Source organism: Colias croceus, chromosome 11, assembly GCF_905220415.1.
Source record: "Colias croceus chromosome 11, ilColCroc2.1".
Taxonomy (NCBI): domain Eukaryota; kingdom Metazoa; phylum Arthropoda; class Insecta; order Lepidoptera; family Pieridae; genus Colias; species Colias croceus.
The window spans coordinates 6289496-6310925 of NC_059547.1; the positions used below are offsets into that span (position 1 = coordinate 6289496).

The window sequence follows — 21430 nt, forward strand, 5'->3', positions numbered from 1 at the left end:
ATAGGATAGTTAAAATTTCAAATCGTTTTAGAGAAAGCAGGCGAAGCCGCGGGCGGTAAGCTAGTAATTATATAGGTACAGACTAGTTATATCAAAATACTCGTTAAAAACGAGGGACACTAATAATTATTGTAAAATAAAATGCGTTGTCTCTGCTTCTTAAATTTTAATTCATTAAAATATGTTTCGGAATGTGCCGAGTCGTCCTTACATCTAAGGTAAAATACATTCATATTCTTAATTTAAATCACAATATCTACATACAACATTTAAAACATATTATTTTGTAGGCAAAATGCAAAATCAGCAGATTCATAATCGTAATGCCATCTTCTTGGACTTATTTATGTAGGTAACTTAGATAATGGTAACTTTAATTGAGATTTCATTACATAAAAATATTTGATATCATAAAAACGAATTTAAACATTGAAGCACTATATATTATAACATTCAACTTACAACACTTAATATAATTTTAATTAGGTTAAGTATATAAATAGTAAAATATATTTTTCATTCATATGCATAGTTAATGCATAATTTATTATTATGTTCTAACAAAAATTGACTTTTAAATACGTTTTACAGCGTTGGAATGTAATCGTTGTCTGTAATAGTACAAAGACTACAAACTAATTGGCACTAAGGAGATCGAATTCAATGAGTACCGCGATTAATTGCATTTTGAAAAATATCGTTCAGGAGCCTTTAGTAAGGTACGTGTACAATATTACAAAAATATTAAAATCATAAAGGGATTTAGCACAAAATCTGTTAGGACTTAAGTAATTAAAAAATACAGATGTAACCAAGATGTAACGTATTCAATAAACAAATTGAGTTGTTAAGTATTTCGTAGATGTACTTTTCAAAATGAAGGTACAATATGCAATATACTTTATTAATTACCTTGATACGATTAGTCATTACATAATAGATTTACAATTCTGTCATTACTTGTAGGTTTCTTTTTAGAAAGTATATAGGAAAACATGTAACTAGGTACTTAGTACATTTTAAAATATTTTTTTCAGCTCTACCTCAATAAAAAGTAGCTCTACTTCATCTCAACTGTTTCCACTATGGTAGTATTTAGTAGGTACGAACATCTGTATCTATACGATTTTGAAAGTTATTATATAGCACCAAATACAGCTCAATAAAATAAAACAAAAATCATTTTAATACAGAGAGACATATTGAACCCTGATTTGCGATGTTTGTGCTTGCAATAAATAAATCTAATTGATTTCTATATAACTCATTTCATACATTTGATTTTCAGTCACAACAATATTCGACGTATCTACGTTTGTACAAATAGTCATTTATAGTACTCTAGTACATCTATGACTAGGCAAAGATTTATATAAGGGTTGGTATTTGTTCTCGGTGTCCATACGTTGCCAGGTTATCGTAAAATCTAGTACTCTCTTGCTTGTTAAAAAGAATACTTCGCTACTCTTTACATGGGTACACTTCACAAATTTTGTTTGTATTTATCATTATTTGGATGTAGTAGCATCGTAGCGTAGTATCCTAGACGCAATCACGTCTACCATCTCTTCATTGACATAAGTTTGGCGTTAAATCTTCTGTTTCTTCATCAATTTGCTCGTTATTGTTTTGTTCCTGATCTCTAGTTATAACAAACACCGGTTCTACGTTTTCATCATCACTGTTAAATCTGAAAACATACATAATTTTAATTAGTCGACAGATTTTATATTTAGTCAGTATTTTTTTTCTTCATTTTATTAATTCAATAACTACTTAGTTATACATAAAAATGTTCGGTTCATAAACTTAATAAGAAACGAAAAATTATGCGTATTGTAGTAAAACGATCTACTTAATTTGAGAAAAACTTTACATTTAAAAGAAAAACAGGAATGGTCTTTATAGTAATTATTAAGAAAGAGCTTTACTCTGCACAGTAATAAAATAATTTCTTTTAACGTATAACTACTAGAACTTAAAAATAAATGCAATATGATACCGATCTAAATTAATAATACTTACTGGTAACGAGGAACTTCTCCTCTCATTGTGCATATTGCGTTAGTGAGGGCTTTTACATAGTTTTTGGCAAGAGTTAAAGTTTCTATCTTGGATAGACTTCGGTTATCCTTTTTCACGTGTGGAATGACACGACGAAGATCCTGAAAAAATAATAAAAATCCTGTAAGCCCTTAAATAATAAAAAACGGATACGAAAATATACTCATCAAGGGGTTTACAGCATATGCAGTTAAATAAATGTTTCGACAAGTACCTACACTGTGGACGTTTTGCTTGGAACAAGGAAGCATTTTCCTCCATGTAAAATAAACGTAGGCGAAGATTGTATCACTATTCATTACAAAAAATGGTAATTTGCCAATGAAAATGATTAGATAATGAGTGCTTACTTCGAACGCGCGGTTTAGCGAATGCATCCGCATGCGTTCGCGTTCATTGCTCTCCAGTCTTCGTAAGTTTCGTTCCCTGGCGGAAATGCCGCAGCGTCTGCGCCGCCCCGGGCCGCTGGAGCTGGTGCCAGAGGACGACGAGCTGGCCGCCGTCCGCCGCGGCCGGCACACCCGCCGTGTCACTTGCTCGTCACTCCCGCTGCCGCTATCGTAGAAATCTAGAACAAATTATAGAGCCGAGTGAAAGGGAAAGTCAATAGCTAGATAGCAACAAGTATTGCGATTTTTCGATACCGTGCCCTCAAAGTGCTAACAAAGAGATTTATTAGAAACCGATAATGTATTTTTTTGGCTCAAGTGAAGTCTTAATTAAAAGTAATTAAAATGTTGATGTGAATTTCAATTTAAATTAATAATTTAAATAGTTATTAGGTACTTATACATTTTTACATTCATATGAATCTTATTAACAATAAGTAAGTAAAATTGTTCTGTGCAGTAGGTATGTACCTTTTACTTTACTATAAAACAAGTGAAAGCTGTAAGGTTTAGTAGGCGAATATGGGTTTAGATAGATAACCGTTTCCGTCAGCGCGCTCCGTTAACAAGCAAACGTCAGTGTTTTATCTTGTATCTACGTCACCTGTGACGATTGTCGGTTTAATTGATAAACCGTGTGAATTAAATGACAGTCACAAAGTGAGAGCAATTGTGATTTGTACATTGCAGCAAGAGCTGGCACACGAAACTTTGGCGTTACGTGACGCGACTGCACGCTTGATCGTATTTGCGTAAGAGGCAAGAGCGAATACAGACTAATCGATTTGAACGCACGGCTACGGGTGATTTTTGTAATGCTCTTATCGGTATCGTCATATTCACTGGATTTGTGTGCATAATAAGTAATCTAAAATTTTTTATTATTACTTTACATTGTACTTTTGAAACGAAAATTAAATAACTTGCTGAATTGTTACATGATAGGTTATACATTAAAGCAGTTATAGAAATGATTTCAATAAACCTCCAGCTTCCTCTATTTTGGCATCAGTGTCTTCTGTTTTGTTATCATAATACTCTGAGGCTTGGTTTTCATAGTACAGGATCATTTGGTTTGGAGACGCCGCCTCCGTGCTTCCGCCCTCGCTGCTCGCCCATTGGGGCATCTTGAGCTCTGAAATTATTAAAAGATTTTATTATTTTTCCGTATCCAAATAAACTTAATATTATAACAGCTGTTGTGTAATCCAATAGGATGAAAAGATATTTACAATATGCAAAATTAATTAAATAAATTTTATATTATTTTGAATTTGAATTTATTCTATAACTGAATCGTTGTGATGAATGATGATATAAGGTGTAATTATTTTGAAAGGAATGAATGATTAATCATTTTGTTCAGTTGGTAGTAGATTTCTCCTATGAGAGTGTGTTTAATAATATTGTATTAGCTACACCCTTAGCGACTCTATCGTGACGACTGACCTAGAGCTACGCAATTTAGAAATAACTAAGACCCAACTAACTACCTATATAATAATTGTAATATCTAGTCGATTCTATTGAATTTAATTTTATATATAAAAGATATCAAATCAAACCAATCCCATTTCAAAGTAAAACCTTCTTAAAACAGTTAATTAAGTATAAGTGCATACTTTTGAGCTATTAGATATAGCAGCTATCTATTCAAAATAAATGTATCCACGATTCAAGCGAATATTGCATAATTTACTCGCTTTGTACGTGGATAAACCAACGACAAACCATTAGACTTTTTAAAATTCATCATCAATCTTACACTATACACTATACAGGGTGTAATCGTTAAGTGTGCGCAAGCGATTATTCCGTAACTATTGCAGATATCAAAAAACTTTAAACTGATAACGAAAGTACATAACCTAATAAGTAAAATGGCCTAATAAATAATTTTTTTAAAATAAAATGAGAAATATCCAAAAATGTTACATTAAACGCTCCCATACATTTGATTTCCCATACATTTTGTATTCATAGCAGATTTTCGAAGTGACGTCGTCATTGTGGAATACAATGAGGAACTTTATTTAAAGTTTCTAAATGACCTTCCCTTCAAATTTGCGAAGTAATTAAAGCAGAAAACCAAAAAAAGAAAGAGAAAGCTAAAATCGTTCATATTAAATGTACCTACATGGGATATTCAAATCTCATACTAAATGTATGGGAGGGTTTAAAGATTTTTTTTTTGATATTTCTCGTTTTATTTTTAAAAATTTATTATGGCCATTTTACTTATTAGGTTAAAGGTTAGTACTTTCGATATCAGTTTAAAGTTTTTTGTTATCTGTAATGGTTACGGAAAAATCGCCTGTGCACACTTAACGATTACACCCTGTATTTATTTGAAGTGCGTATATTTTCATGCGATACATAATTACGATTTATAAATTCTTAACACTCACATGTGCTGATCACGGTATAATTTTCGATAATAACTATTGGTTGCTAAGGATTTCTCCACGCATTAACACGGTAGAACAATAATTGATTTAATTTTATTAAAAAATATATACTTATTCCGACGACCGTATCTAACTTTGCTAATGTGTATCATATTTATATATAAATGTATATCGTTGTAATATTTAATCTTAATATATATGTATATAAATCTCGTGTCACAATGTTTGTCCTCAATGGACTCCTAAACCACTTAACCGATTATAATAAAATTCGCACACCATGTGCAGTTCGATCCAACTTGAGAGATAGGATAGTTTTTATGAAAAAAAACTACCTGTAACATGTAGGTACCACAGGCGAAGGCGGGGCGGGCGAACCGCTAATGTGATTATAAATTTGTAATTGTTTTGTGATTGTAAATCGTCTCTTTGCGTCAAACCCGCCAATGCTTTCCATGGTGCTGAATAATTTAAATTCATCACTCCATAAAAAGAAAGTAGGTAAGTAATAAAAAACTAAACTGTCAATTTCCCGAATCAATATTAATTTGTTCGTGTTAATAATGTACCTACAATTACATGTCAATTTAGATGATAATTGTATACAAAGGGAGGTGACGATCAAGAGATATTAAGGGCGGGATATCGGGATCAGACGGCGGGCGTCCGCGTCGCCTGGCGACCGGTGGCGCCCACGCGGCGCCTACTGAGGAACAAATAATATAGACGTAGACAAGTGACACTGGGGCCTAACACGCCACCACTCTGGCTTAGCAACATACATAGCGAAAAATTACTCGAAAGTGATTAAAAACACAGTAGATAAAAACACTCACAGTAATATATTCACCACTGTAACACAGTTCCTTCTCATGTATGTTCACATAACATGTGTATTTATACTGAGAACTACATTACAGATAGGTATAGATAGTTTGACTTGAACCCTAATTCAATATTTTTGGATACAAATTAAATCACACCCAATTTCTATCGGCACTTGCAATTGGCCACTTGGTTTTGTTAAAGAACGTTATAAATTGCCTACGAAATTACTACGCAGAGCTACGCACTAAATATTTTTATTACTTAGATTGAATACAAAAATATTAAGGTAAGAAAACCAACTCCAGTAAAATGAATGTTTTATTAACACACTTTTATTAAATTACGTAGGTAGCAAATTCTGAGATGAAATAGGTATCTATTTTAAAAAGGATTCTACGAAATAAGATCTTACTCGGAAAAGCTGTAGTTTTGCATTTTGCTTATAAACTCCAGGAAAACTTGATTGTTTATTACCTACTGTGTGTACTAATGTATTGTATATCATATTGTATTATACTTTTCATTCGTTAAATCTATACTAATACTAATATATTATAAAGCTGAAGAGTTTGCTTGTTTGTTTGAACGCGCTAATCTCAAAACTACTGGTCCGATTTGAAAAATTAAAAATTATTCAAGAAAGGGCATCAATTTCCTAGTATTAAAAACTTATTAAAAATGTTTTATTAACAGAAATCATTAATTGCACCAGATCGTCGAGAATATAATAGAAATTATGATTTAACATTAAAACATTTTTTTATTATTAGATAGGTTTAGACTTTTTGGTACCTTTTCTATTGTACGAATTTTGTGTAATGCATTCAGCATTTTTTATGATCATAGGAGACTGGTTTCACTCAATAAAAATTCGTAATGTAGGTCAACAGGATACATAGCTACTCTAAGACAAAGTCAATATAAATTTTAGATGAAAAATTATGCAACAAAACTCGTTCTTCTTGTTAATAATTATATTTTATCTTGATGTAGTATGAATCAGTTAATATAACTTAGGTATATATTATAATTTTTGACTACATAATTTATAACCATTTAATATTAGACTAAAATCTAACTAGTTTCGTGATTTAAACATATAAATATACCGATTACTTAGGATTTCAGCAATAATTCTGATTTAACCGACGGATTGATCAATCTTCTAAAATAAACATGTAGGTGCTCAATATTTATAAGTGCCTACAGTAGGTTTATAATAATTTGCCTAATATTATGTGTGTAAAATATACGAGAACCTTCTACCATCAATTTTAATATGCAAGACAGGCTGTGCGTTGTGCATTTGTCCCTACAATCGATCAGTCTGCGTAGATGTCTCCAGACTCCAATAGTTTTCAAACTGTACTATTGTATTATATTATTTTTGCGTAAATTAAAAATTCGTTTTCATTAAAAAAATAGCAAATTTTTTTCTACAACTTTTTTACATTTTATTTTATGTACCTATTGGTAGCAGTATCTGGTATTAGCATATATTACCTGTGGTAGTCTTAGAGCATTAAACCAACGTGGTAGTAGTAAGAAATAATGTGATTTTATTTAAGTTTTGCTGGTGCATTTATTTTGTTATTCTCATTAAACTACAATTATAGGATACATAAATAGTAGATACCTAAGTTGTTGGAAACCTATAACCATCTATATTCTATAACATTCAGAATACAATATGATTACGAAGTGCATTATTTGCCCGAAGTAATACATAATTGTTTATCAATAGTGTTCAATAATTCATTATATTATGTAGGTACGTTTTTCAGAATTGAGAACGCTATAACATTGTTAACATATTATTTTATAGCCTACGTCATACACATTATTTATACAGTTGTTTTATCAAAATATGTTTTGCTTTTTCAATAACTAAAGAAACTCAATTGTCGACTGATGAAAGGCATTTTATTATCTTTTATGATAATAGGCAATACCAATACGTTTTTAGGTACTTAGACATTTTTTCTATTTATAAAATAAAATCGAGTGATTTAGAACTTAAGAAACTCTACCTTAACTCTTTCTAGAAATACTTACTCAACACCTACATATATTGTTTAATATAATTATTTATAGTGTTGTTTTGCTCCCGATATTAGAGATAGTGGTAATTTGGTAAGTATAACAATAATTCTTAAAGTATTTATGATTGCGAATTACGATCAACCGCTGACATTTTCGTGACATTTTAAATTATTGTAGAGTCGATAATCACCGAGGCCAATGAGTGCGCGTACGCTTACAGAGTTTCTTGTATAAAATATTCAGTCTCAGACGACTGTATATAAAAATGATTTCCCTGCAAAAGTAATCAACTTGTCTGTAAATATCATATTATTATTGCCTAGTAGATACAGTCGTCGCATAAAGTGCAAAGCGATTTGTGATATCTGTTAAATTGTATAACAATAATACTTTTTAACATGCTAATATCAGTATTTAATTTTATTATTTTCATATTACTGTAACAATGTCATGTTTTAATATCGTAAATATTGAAGTGCTATTTATAAACTGTAGCTTCATTAACTTTCAAATTATGCAACACGTTACTTCATAGTATATTTATTAATATATAGTATTAAATCTTTATATAATCCTCTGAATCAGCACTACTTCCTAGCCGTAGTCTAGATATTTTTCAAGGTTGATTCTTGCATAAAACTATAACAAGAAAGTAATGAAGTCGATATAAACATTGAATTCAGTTTCATACTCCCACGCTCTTAGGTATCTATTTTATGTTCTATTGTAAATTTGTCATATGATAAAGCTTCTTCAATTATTAACTGTAACGCAACAAAAATAGTGTTTAATAAATACTTATTAAATTCTTCAATTTCTCATATTAGAGGTATATGTAACTATTATTATCTTATTATTATTATAAGAAAAACATAGATAAGAAATCGATTATTTCCAGATTATATAGGTACGTATTTCCTATCTACGTATCTAAAATAGATGCAACTGGTTGCAGAATGTGTAAAGTTATTTATTTTGCGATATCGAGTTATATTTATTGTAACGATAAACTACGAAATAATGCATTAAGTTAGATAATTCTTCTTTGTTACAGATTAACATGCACGTAACTAATCGATATTCAAGTCTTCTATTTACATAATTATTATATTTGTAAAAATGCATGGATTTATTGTTATTATCGAATCTCAACTGCCTACGTCAGTGAGGCCGTCCGCGCCGGCGCGTGGTGGTCGGCCTTCGCCACCGCGCCCCGCGGGTACTTTCACCTTGCTACCACCGTTAGCCCACTTATGCTTATCGATACCATTGTAGTATACCAGAATATTGCATAATGATATGGGGAAAAGTGCACTACAACTTAATAGAAGCTTTTGAACACATTGTATGCGATATTCCGTTAACGTTAACTTCACACATTGTAGGTAAGCTTCTTCCCTTCTTCTCAAGCTTACCTACAATGTTAAAAATTAGAACTCAGAAGAGGCCGACTCTATTATTTTTTTAATATACATTTTAGTTCAAAATTAAGATGAACATTTGCATTATTTTCGCTATTGATGTCGAAACTAAATCGAAAAAGTTTCAAAAATACTATCCCCAACTTAAATATAATATTTTTATTGTATCTATGCTTAAATTTTACTATTTGGTATAATAATTATAATACAACTAGCTTACCACCCGCGGCTTCGCCCGCTTTCTCTAAAACGATTTGAGATTTAAACTATCCTATCTCTCAAGTTGGATCGAACTGCACATGGTGTGCGAATTTTATTATAATCGGTTAAGTGGTTTAGGAGTCCATTGAGGACAAACATTGTGACACGAGATTTATATATATTAAATTAAGATATCACCGGGTTACGTCAAAAATTATAGGTTACCTACACAAAATCGAACATAGGCATAATAGATACGATATAATATTTAGTATTGACTTTACGTCGAATCTCTAGATGGAAAATCTGAAAAGGCACATTTAATAATTTTAAGAGGCGGAGATGAACATCGATGTCTTGTAACTGTACCTATACATAAAGTCCTTATTTTAAATGAATACTACTCAATACCTTATAAGTATACAAAAACTCAACAAACAAATGATTATAATTAAAAGGTTAATAAACATCTTCATCATCTAACTTTTATTTGCCCAAAAATTTAACTCTAATTCAAATAACGATTCTCCTAAATGTAGAGCCCACTGAAAATTACTGCGACCAAATAATTGAAGCACAAACGGATGATAATTATGCAATAAATTATTATTAACTATAAATATTAATTTCAAATTATTAAAAATAATTATTTGTTATTCATATATTATACATTAGCTGCTCGCCCCGGCTTCGCCCAGGCAGAATATGTATCACTTACAAATTTTTATGTAGATTAAATTTTGTAATTTCTAAGAATAAGTTAATTTAGATATCTACAAAATGTCCATAAAATACTGCACAACTTGATAACGTGTCATTTTGGAATTTGGAATAATATATCAAATCACAAATGTTGTTGAAATAGTAAGAAAATTCTCCAGGGACATGATTATCGAGTCGAATCGGATTTCAAGTCTCTTTCATTCCACGGTTTTAAACGTGTTTTAAAGTAAATTTACTTCGTATAAAATGAAATCATTTTGTAGCTATGTTAACAAGTGTTTAATTACATAACGGTACGAAGTGCATAATGAGTTGTTATTATGTTTTCATTCTAATAATTCGTTGAGTGGATCTATAAGGTATCGACCTTTCGCAATTATCGTAAGAATTAAAATGGTGTTTATTTATTTTTTACTTTCAATCTTTTTGTCGATAAGTAGGTAGGTAGGTACTTATCTAATAATATAAATTCGACATTAATGGAGATTTCTTCTTTCCTTACTTCACTGAATGGCATTTTTTTCATCCGTTGAAAAATTTTTACTTTTACAATGCCGAAACACAAGATAGTTTGTTTTACATAAATTTTTTTAACTTATATTAATACAGTCGACAAATCAACTAATCATGTTTCATTCAATATTAACAATAACGAAAACAAGATTTTTATAGGATTTGAAGTTTTAACAAATATTTCTGTCTCATAATTCAGCTTGAGCTTCTAATGAAGTGATGATGATGTAGAATGATGAACCTCTAGGATTAATGAGTTGCGAATTGGAGTACCTACTCTGAGCAAAGTAATCCTTGGTTAGAATAATTAGTTGCCGTATACTCGTAGACGTACCTACTATAAAGAACTACCTACAGGGCGGCTTTTAATTTTACATTGAATAGCTACATAATATATCGAATGAGGTATTGTTAGGTATTGTAGAATGATGTTCTCTACTTGATACTCTCACCGAAATTCCTTGGTGATGGCGTAGCCTGGTCATCATGCCACCAATGATATGCGCGAGGGCGAAGATATAATCATCTATCTATCATATTATATTTTTTGTATAAATCAGGCAGAAATACTTAAACACCTACTAGGTAACTACCTACCTAATAGTAAACCTATTTATTTATTTTATTTTAGTTACATAAATTCTTGAAGCTATTATTATATTTAGAACTACATAAGTACCTACTTAAGTGTGATATAATAATATTTAAAAGGCTGATTTAAAAGTAGTAATAATTCTGCTGTATACCTTCACATATCGTTGGCTGAGTATAATAATAACTTGACGGCAAAAATATCTATCTTATTTTAATATACATCCAACAATTTATATTTACTAGATTAGTTACGACGAACTTATTTTTTGTATAAATATTATCATATTGTAATGCATTAAACAATGTTATTTATATTTATTCAATTGTACAAAACAGATAGACTGATTATGAGGTAGAGTTTTATTAATTATTGCTACAATATTTTTCATTTAAATACAAATACCTAGTTTTTAAATTATTCTAATATTTTACTTCAGTTTTAGTGAAACTTTATATACTCTTAAGTTTTAATATATAGTATCTTTCATCAAATGCATCCGAGAAGAAACATTTCGTAAGTAGAACGTGATTATACAACATAAAGAGTACGTGAGTTTGAAAAGCATGCAGCTTGAACGTGTACCTACCAATGTTATAATTAATTACACGCAAAACTATTGTTATATTACTCGTAAATCGTAATACAATTTTCATCTGATCAAACATTAAACAATTGATGTAATTTATCACTGTTTTCAAGTTCATAAAATGTGTTTTCTATGCTTGTTTTCAATAACAATTTAGATAGGTATATTAATATTTTAAAATTAATTAAACACACATCTCTAAGCACACATCTATATTTGTCTTAAACTTATACAGCACATTAATTGCCATTAAGAAGGTTTTATATCAGCTTCAAGTTTCAACTATTAAAAGTTTCATCAGAAAAAATGGCCTAATTCAAACGCGAGCAAAAACTTGGCTAATGCTACAAAATACAAGTCATGATTGCAGTAATGCAATGAAAGTTGAAAAACAAGAGCTTCTCAATTGTGGTTATTTTATTACAACAGAATTGCTTCCGGTGGTGCTTTTAGGTATTAAGCATTTCTATGTTTTTCAAATACATATAATATAACAAATGCCTTCTAGTTTTGGCGTATCGAAATGTTTACTGATGTCCAAATGCTGATTTCTCAAAGTTTTACACATAAAATCATGTTGTAAGTTACGGGAAATCTTTGGAAACTATCGGTATTTCGACTACTTGACGAGTAGTGAAATCACAATGTAGTTTTCCAACGGGTGATAACCTTATTGCCAAAAACTAAAGCAATTATTTGAAGTGATACAATTGCTCAATTATTTTAAACGAAGCAAAACAACCAACCTCTCCTAATCCCCTTAAATTTAAAAAAGTAAATCTTTTTTAAAATAATAATACAAATAAATAAATACTTATATAAAATAATAGTGTAAAAACTAATAGTTAAATATCACACACACAATATCACACTTTATAGTTTAATATCATATTAAGCTGTATGTTATAGGCTGGATTGCGTAGGTTTCACCATTTTTTTTTCTTGTGCCTATCTATAAGAGAGTCTTAACCTTTAGGCTAAGAGAAGTAGAGATTAATAGTAGAGACATAGGTACGCGTCTCTACTCTTTGGAGAGATTATATACTCTTATAATAAACATTAGATAATTTAACTTTATTTTTTTATAATTGATATTTTTACGATTAATAAATTATATACATATTTTTCAATGTTCATTAAACTATTTTACATATTGCAAAAAGATACATTGAATATAATATATTAGTAGCGATTTCATTTCAATATTATTTTTTCCTTCTTGGATTTTCCTTTCATTCGTTGCGTCTTCGAAATAATAATACATTGTACATATTCATTTAATAACAACAGGTGACTTTCTTTTACGATTCAAAGTCATTAAAATTCGGAACATACGTACATTTCTTTTCGAAGACTTTTCGTTTTATAATAGAGAAACCGACAATCTGTTATTTGTATAATACATAGGTACAATAGCATTTGTACCGGGTATTGTTTAAGTATGTAAAAATAAAACAAAAATAATAGGTAGGTAGGTATATCCGCTTAGTAAAAACCAATCCATTCGTTTAAATTCGTAGATTTTATGGTCGACCCGCAATATAATATTAATAAAACAATATTCATTTTATTTTAATACCGCATTTACTTAATCACGATCACACCACAAAATTTTTATCGACATCATAATAATTATAATATTTAGGTACCGCCTGATTAATCTACATAAAAAGTGTTGGTATTTTGTGGTTTTACCTACCGAAATAACTGTAAGAGGTATTTTTAACCATAAGTACCTAACAATTTTGTAATCTAAGTAGGTAGGTAGGTATTTCTTTTCTTTTAAATTTTTCTGAAACTCATAAAAACTTCAACATGTTTGATCGGTATTAATTCACTATAATATTATTGATAAATATATTTTATTTTTGTAATTTATGACAAGCTTTAAAGTTATCGACAAATCGCCTTTACTATCGTTATCACAGTTCTTGCGACGTGTATTATGCATTATATTTACATTTATTTGTTTTGATAATATGAACATAATGAATGGAGCTAAATCATTAAATGTATCTTTTTTACAACAAATGCATTATCTATAATTTTGAGAACTCATTTAGTAGGTACCTCCATTACAGTAGCCACCTACTTTATTCGAGGATTTCGTGTGGTGTTATCAAATAAAATGTTCAAAACAGGTTTAAGAAATAATACTTCGCGATTGACTTTCATAATATAAATTTAACTTTCCAAGGAGGCACCGATAGGTTTAACTAGTTTCCTTATAATTAATATTCTGCAGCTCAAAATATAAAAGCTGTTTAATATTTTTGCCCAGCCCCCTGAAAAGCACGCTGCAACATTTTGATTTTAAAGCTTCTGCATACTCTTAAAATATACAAGCACACACTACTACTATGTATGTTTTCCTATTGTAATACTATAACAATGAATTTGCCTTTCACTTAGCATTCGAAACTGACACGTAGCTTAATTTTTATCCGATTTAGATTAAATGAACTTACCTTGTAAAGCCGCCGTGGTGTGGTACTCTCAGAGTGTTTGGTGTAAAATTCACAGTGTTATCATAGTTAAAATGTGATCGTAACTGTAGCGAAAGTGATAGTTTCCGCGTAGTGGAGCGCGGCGAGATGCGAAATAGTAAACGTGTCAGTTTATAGAACGATAGCGCGCGGCACAGGCACCCGTGGCGGCAACTCGACCCGATGTGAATTGTGATGGCGACTGGCGATTTGCGGACCGCGCCGCACCGCACTCCACGAGCCAGCAGCGAAACCACAAACTGTCTTCTTGACTAGCACAACAGGCTCTACATTGCAGCTCTCTTTCGTTTTCAGCTCTATCTTAACTCTACCAAGTCTTTAAAAACATTAAGTGCGGCTGCACCAACAAAATTCTTAGACAATGTTACAATTAACAAAAATAACAAAAATTATTTACATTCTCATAGGCGCCACAAAATCATTAGCGTTATAATTCTTATACATCTCCTCTTACTTGAATGAGGTATTGAGATCAGAAAGGCTTAACACAATACCTATGTACCTACTTTAAAATAGCTCTATTTTTATAATAACTCATAAAGAAAACCAATCAACTACTTAATTAGCGCTGTCGCTACTTAAGTTTATTTGTTTTCGTAATTTATGCAAATATAAGGCACAAAAAAGTCCCTTAACGCTATACCTGAAATCTTCCTGAAATACATGATTAAAACCAAAAATTGTTTGTGTTTATAATTTTTTCCCTACTGAATAAGTTTTTTTAATATCTTCAATCTACATAAATACATACTACCTACTCATACAGGGAAAAAGTTTCAGTATTAGGTATAATACTTAAATACCATACGGAAAGGTCATCTGTAACATTGCACGAGCTCCGGGAATATTTATAATCTACGTGGGTGCATGAAGGTAAAATCCTGTAAAATCAATAACCCGTGTAAACAGCGTAGACACAATAGCTATGATACTGTGATGTCAGATGTAATCTTTGATTATACATATAAAACAATATATTGATGTCCCTTCGACATAACAACTGCATATTGATACTGTTTATGATGATTGATGACATACATTTATGATAGAGAAAATAATTTAGTAGTTAGAAAATTCTTCCTCTATATTGCTCAGCATTGCATGCTTTTAAAGAAGCTATTGAAATAATAGCTTGATCTCGAAATCGCGAATTATCTCTATAAGTTGGTTATAGGCTCCAGTCTAAACACATTGCTGTGAAGTTCTAAAAGACAGATACCTCAATCTGTCTTCTGTTGCGAATGAGAAGAATCTATATATGTATACAAAAAATATTTTTTATTTATTTTCCACAATTGATATGTTTCCTTAGTTGTTCAGCCACATAATTTTAACAAACCAAGCAGTTTTGTCTAAACATTATTTCCGCAATACATAGATACAATGTACTTGCAATATTTCTATTATCTTATCTATAAAGTAATAGCGAATACATTAATATATTCTAATGGCATTGTAGTAGATATAATAAAGATTGGAAGTGCCCATTTACCCGTCTTTATGTACCTGTTGCGTTTCATCCCTTGCAACAAGTGCGCCGACGTCAAATAAGCTATTACCTACGTAATATACGCCCACTCTTACACGCCATATTTATGCTACGCTGAAATATTACTTCTATTTCAATTCGGTGAGAAAATAAAATTATCTCATAATCAATCCAGGTTATTAAGTTTTCTCTCTTGTCAATAATTGCCATAATATATTATACCCTAAGTTCGAAACAAATAGTCCAAATTACCAAACACCAAATTACAGAGTAGTGCATCATTGCATGCTTATAGTTTGATGTTGAAAAGTGTAATAAATGTGAAGCCGTAATAATAAATCTGAAACTTTTAGCTAAGTATTAAACACAGTAGATTTTTTTTTTTTTTAATCATATATTTCTGGGCTTTTGAACAAATGTTCATGGCAGCCCCATTGCAACAAACAACTTACAAACTAGACACATAACAATTAACATTTCTAAATAAAACAATGAGAACTCCTAGGAGCTAGATAAAACATTATTTTTAACTAGCTTCCGCCCGCGACTCCGTCCGCGCGGATGTCGGCCTTCGCGTGGATGGTTTATTTCTCCATTTTGAGTAACTCTGACAATGACATCTTATAAATATCTATTGGACCCAAATACGGTTAGGCCTATAATAATACGCAACGTGTGTTCGCGGTTCTACAGAACAAACGTCTATGGATAAAACTGAAAAATTAAGATTAATTTTTTTCTTCGTATTTTTCCAGGATAAAAAGTATCCTATTTTACGCCCAGGGTAATAAGGTATAATTATACCAAGTTTCATCGAAATCGAACCGTTAGTTTTCACGTGATGTCTTCACATACAGACAGACAGACAGACAGACAGACAGACAAAAAATTTTTTAATCACATATTTGGGTTTGGTATCGATCCAGTAACACCCCCTGCTATTTATTTTTTCAATATTTTCAATGTACAGAATTGACCCTTCTACAGATTTATTATATTTATAGATTCATGTCCACTTTTTACTGTAAATGGTTTAGTGATCGCCTTCAATTATATTTCTATAAAGCTTCAACGGTATTCAATAAATAACTAGCTGCTTGCGCCGGTTTCGACCAAATTGCCCCGTGATATAAAAATTAAAAATAGCCTCTGTAACTTGGTAAAGATGTAGCTTTTAAAACAAGTTTTTAAAATCGATGGAGTAGTTGAGTTTATTCCTTAGGTTATTTCCTCATTATACTATTTTGTAGCTATGTATACTTACTTCATAATATGTTTGATCTTCTCGAAGGGAATCCGAGGGAGATATCAGATAGAGGTGTAGCATTCATCAGATAGGTACGATTGATTCTAGTTATTGACACAGAAATTCAAAAACTGTCACATATAACGGCACAAAATAAATATAAAACTTTATCTTCAGTAAGTAACGTAAAATGTTACCATAGCTTAGTTATCTATAATACGTTCCAAATAAAATGATCACACATGACAAATCCTGATAATTATAATGAATTGATTTCGCAGCTATACTGTTTTGCTTTGAATAAAATTCAGGAGATGAAAATTTTACTTTATTTATTTGTTAGTAAAGATCCAAGTTCTTCTAGATAATATGGTACAGAACCTCTACAAGGTGGAATACGAGAAATTCGATATGCGATCGTTTGTAACTGAATAGGTGGAGGCATATCGAAAGTTCTATTGAATTCGTTTGATAAGGTTTTCCAGGATAGTGTACAGTCGGAATAAATGTCATTTTAAATATAGGTAAGTATACAATTGAAGTCGTAAAAAACACGGCATTGCTGATATTTTGTTTTTTAGTTATCTGAAAGAGATTACTTTACTATTGTGGCGATAATTTTCTATAATCTACTAAATATTATAAATTATTCTCACTTCTTTCTTATTAAAAAAAAAAACAGCACTAAATAAAAGAATCTAACACATCATGTTATCAGTAAAATAAAATATTTGAATCAGTGCTGCCGTACCTACTCAAGTATTTTATTTTCTCACTGTTCTAGAACGCCAATATTTTATAGTCTTCAATTAAGTTCAGCAGTCCACGTTAACTCATACCGTATGTTTGTATGTAATCAACTCCTTCGTATCCTACCGATTTTGACCTACTCATTACATAGAAGTCATCAATCATCATAATATAGTTAGAATGTGGGTTTTTCCTTTGCTAATTTAAATTTTAACAGCTTCCTCCCCTCATTGATTGCTTTGGAGTGGAGTGTAGAGTAGTGTTTAAGTGAAGAGCTTGACTTGTGAGATTCAAATTTCAAACCGATATAGGTAATAGTTGATAGATTTTGTTGTGAGTACTCACAACTAAATCTATCTAACAACGTTTTCCTTCTTGGTACTACTAAGAAGGAAAACTTACATATTGCATTAAAATTCTCGGACAAGAAGCTATTTCCGTGCCTCTCTTTGTTCAAGATTCGTTCATGAAAATCAATAGTTTAGTAAGGCTGTTACGGTTGTTGTATCACATTATACTCACTTGTCTTTATGCAAATGTGTCTTATCTGATCAAATCAATAGTGAGGTACTATGTAGTTTAACAAATTCGATTTTGTCTTCCCGAGATAGCAAGATGAAGTACCTACCTACAATACGCAGATATATAAAAAAAAATTAAGTTATGTTGTTGATGTTTTAGGTTTGCACCGCACAAAAATATACTTTGGCAATAAAAAAAGAACCTAGCTCCTCTTGAATATCAATGAAAGAAGTAGATGCATGACTCTTTCGCAGCAACATTTTAAATATAATGACGTCAAAAGGTTAGTTACATTCAATTGAATGAAGTTAGTAACATCCTTTGCTCATTTTTTAATCGATTGACGCTATAGATAATAATGCATCTCAATTAACCCGCTAACTTTTTCTTATACAGCTACTGAATATACCTACTTAAAACAATAATTACCAGGAAATCACATCAATGTTTTTATTAGATAAGACGCTTGAAATCGTTTAGGTAGTAGACATGTCAAATTAAAAAAAGACTAACGAGAAAACTGATGAAATCATTATCAATTTTTAAAAAGATAAGATAAAGAAGATACTGTATTTGATGTATCGCTTATTACCTACAGCACGTTTTCAATATGTTTTTAAATTATTGAAAAACAAACTACGTACCTAATGCATAATGTTAAATGTACCAACAGGTATATGTTACATACTATGGGATTTTAATTGTTATTGAGTGTAGAATTAACTACGATAAAATAAAATACAATATCCTTGAGCTATCGATAAGAATCGATAGAAACAATTTGGAAATAAGTAGGTAATTCCAATGAAATCAAAATTAAGAACAATAAATAACTCTTATCCTATCTATAAACGTGTACATTTTCAAATCGTTTCTGATAATAATATAGACGTGAAATAAACGTGATATACTTTAGCTCTAAAGCAAAAGTATAATTATTAGGCGTACATTATAAATTAATTTATAAATGGCAACCAAATTGATTGGAACCCTACATCTTATCTAGTAGATATATTTGCTAATACAGGTTTGCAATTGCGATGTTGCGATTTTTATAAATTATTTTACCTATACGGCAACAATATACATTAATCGCGAGATGCATTTTCAGGGTTTTCCTCTGGGGATTATTATTCGATAAGTTTTATAGTTTTTAAGGTTTGATACCATATTCATTTGAGGGTTCCATTTGGTGAACAATTGGTGTGAATGCTCTAAATTCGGCGTTTTGGCAATAAATACTCGTAATTTTATTTGTAGGTAGGTATGTAGTACCATGGACCAATATGAGTCCATGGTAGTACGAAGTCAATGGAAGATAGAAATGGTTGGAAAAGGTGGGAAAAGGCCTTTCCCGATTGACAAACAATGTAATTATAGTATAACTTATTTATGATTGGTATATTATGTACAATAAAGAATAAATAAATAAATAAACAACAGTAGGTAGTTACTATTGTGTAATTAAATAGGTAGGAACCTAATTCTATCGAATCAATTGATGAAAATCAGTCTGTACCTAATCCGTATCTCATAATAATTCAAAAGCAAAAGAAATGTCATTCATTGTGATAAATCTGGGGGCACGGTAGTGCCCCCGCCAAGACGAGCCATATCTAATTACAAAATGTTGAATCACACATCATATTTTAGGTAAAATGCTACGTTCATTATTTATCTGCCCGTACGCCATAGTCTAAAATTGATATTTATCTTTTTCGCAGAACTAGATTATTGTTTTGATTACATTTTTGTCAATCCAAAAATAAATACACTAAGTAGGTACATGAGTTTTGTTGTTTTGTTTTAGTTGACTACTTTAACACAGTTTTTCTTTGCTTTGTTCATTTTATCATTTAAATCTAAATTTTATCTTGCCCATGAAATTAAACCATTTTGTGAAGTGAGCAAATCAAATCAATGCAATATGGCCACAACATACCTATTATATAGGTACCTAAAGAAATTTCGTCAATCGTTCCTTCTCGGGCTACGATAACTCGTCCTGTATTTTATTATGTATTGTCATTGCTCCGCTCCTGTCGGTCTAAGCGTGATGATATAATATAGCCTATAGGTAGCCTTCCTCGATAAATGGGCTATCTAACACCGAAATATTTTTTCAAATCGGACCAGCAGTTCCTGAGATTAGCGCGTTGATACAAACAAACAAACAAACTCTTCAGCTTTATAATATTATTATAGAAGTGGCTATTTTAACGTCTTTTTGTCCTTCATTGTAGCACCTAGACAGTGGCAAGCTAGCATATGAATCGTTTTAAGGATTCCGTACCGCAAGCACAGCCGCAAGTAGCGTTTAGCTACTATTATGTATTCTGTGCCGCAAGGTTAAAACGGACCCTATTACTGAAACACTCCGTCAGTGAGGTTATAGTACCTGCTTATAACTATGTAACGTACCTTTTCCGAAAGTCGGTTGAAATCAAATCAGATAAAAAATATTGTATTTTTGGACGATTAACTAGTTACTTGAAGATATTGGGTTTATATGACAAAATATGTAAAATTGTTTAATTGTTTAACAACTTATTATCCGAGATACCTTCTTTGTTTTTGAAAATGTATTGTAGGTAGTAGGTACTTACATATTAAAGTATCTAAAGGGATGTACATTAAAATTACGATACCACGATGTACATTAAAATTACGAAGTTTGATACTTTTATAATGGAACAAACTGTCACATCCTGTAGGTAGGATGGTATAAGTATTTAGGTCTAACTAGTGTTAACTTGGTATGCATTGCGTTGCGGTTTTTTAACTGATCAAATTAGTATCTTCTGGACTTGACATAAATTTCCACAATGCTTATTAGAATTTGAAAGTGGCTTCTTAGCCGACTTGTAATGTCCTAATCAAGTAGGGATACCTAGATTCAAAGTTAAGAAATTATCTTTATAAATATCAACATTCTACAGGGAGGTAGGTATAATCTTAATATTTAACATATTACTATGATCCTAATTAGTTATTATTATTATTAAACAAGAATTCGGATATTCCTTGTTTAAAAATAAAACATTAATTACTACTGTATAATCTAAGCAAGGGAATTAGGAAATTTCGTTAATTAGGAAAGGAATAATTCATTTATTTATCTCATATAAAAAAAGAAACATTTGAA

General features: G+C 30.8%; 1 protein-coding gene across 1 annotated transcript; it reads right to left on the reverse strand.

Moving 5' to 3' along the window:
- Positions 1-151: 151 nt before the first annotated feature.
- Positions 152-14463, reverse strand: LOC123695436 (protein dimmed). Its single transcript, XM_045641279.1, has 5 exons — positions 14240-14463; positions 3439-3588; positions 2415-2632; positions 2026-2165; positions 152-1690 (listed from the first exon to the last, which is right to left on the reverse strand). Exons 2-5 carry the CDS (start codon positions 3578-3580, stop codon positions 1570-1572), a joined length of 621 nt encoding a protein of 206 aa, XP_045497235.1. The 5' UTR covers positions 3581-3588; positions 14240-14463; the 3' UTR covers positions 152-1569.
- Positions 14464-21430: the final 6967 nt, after the last annotated feature.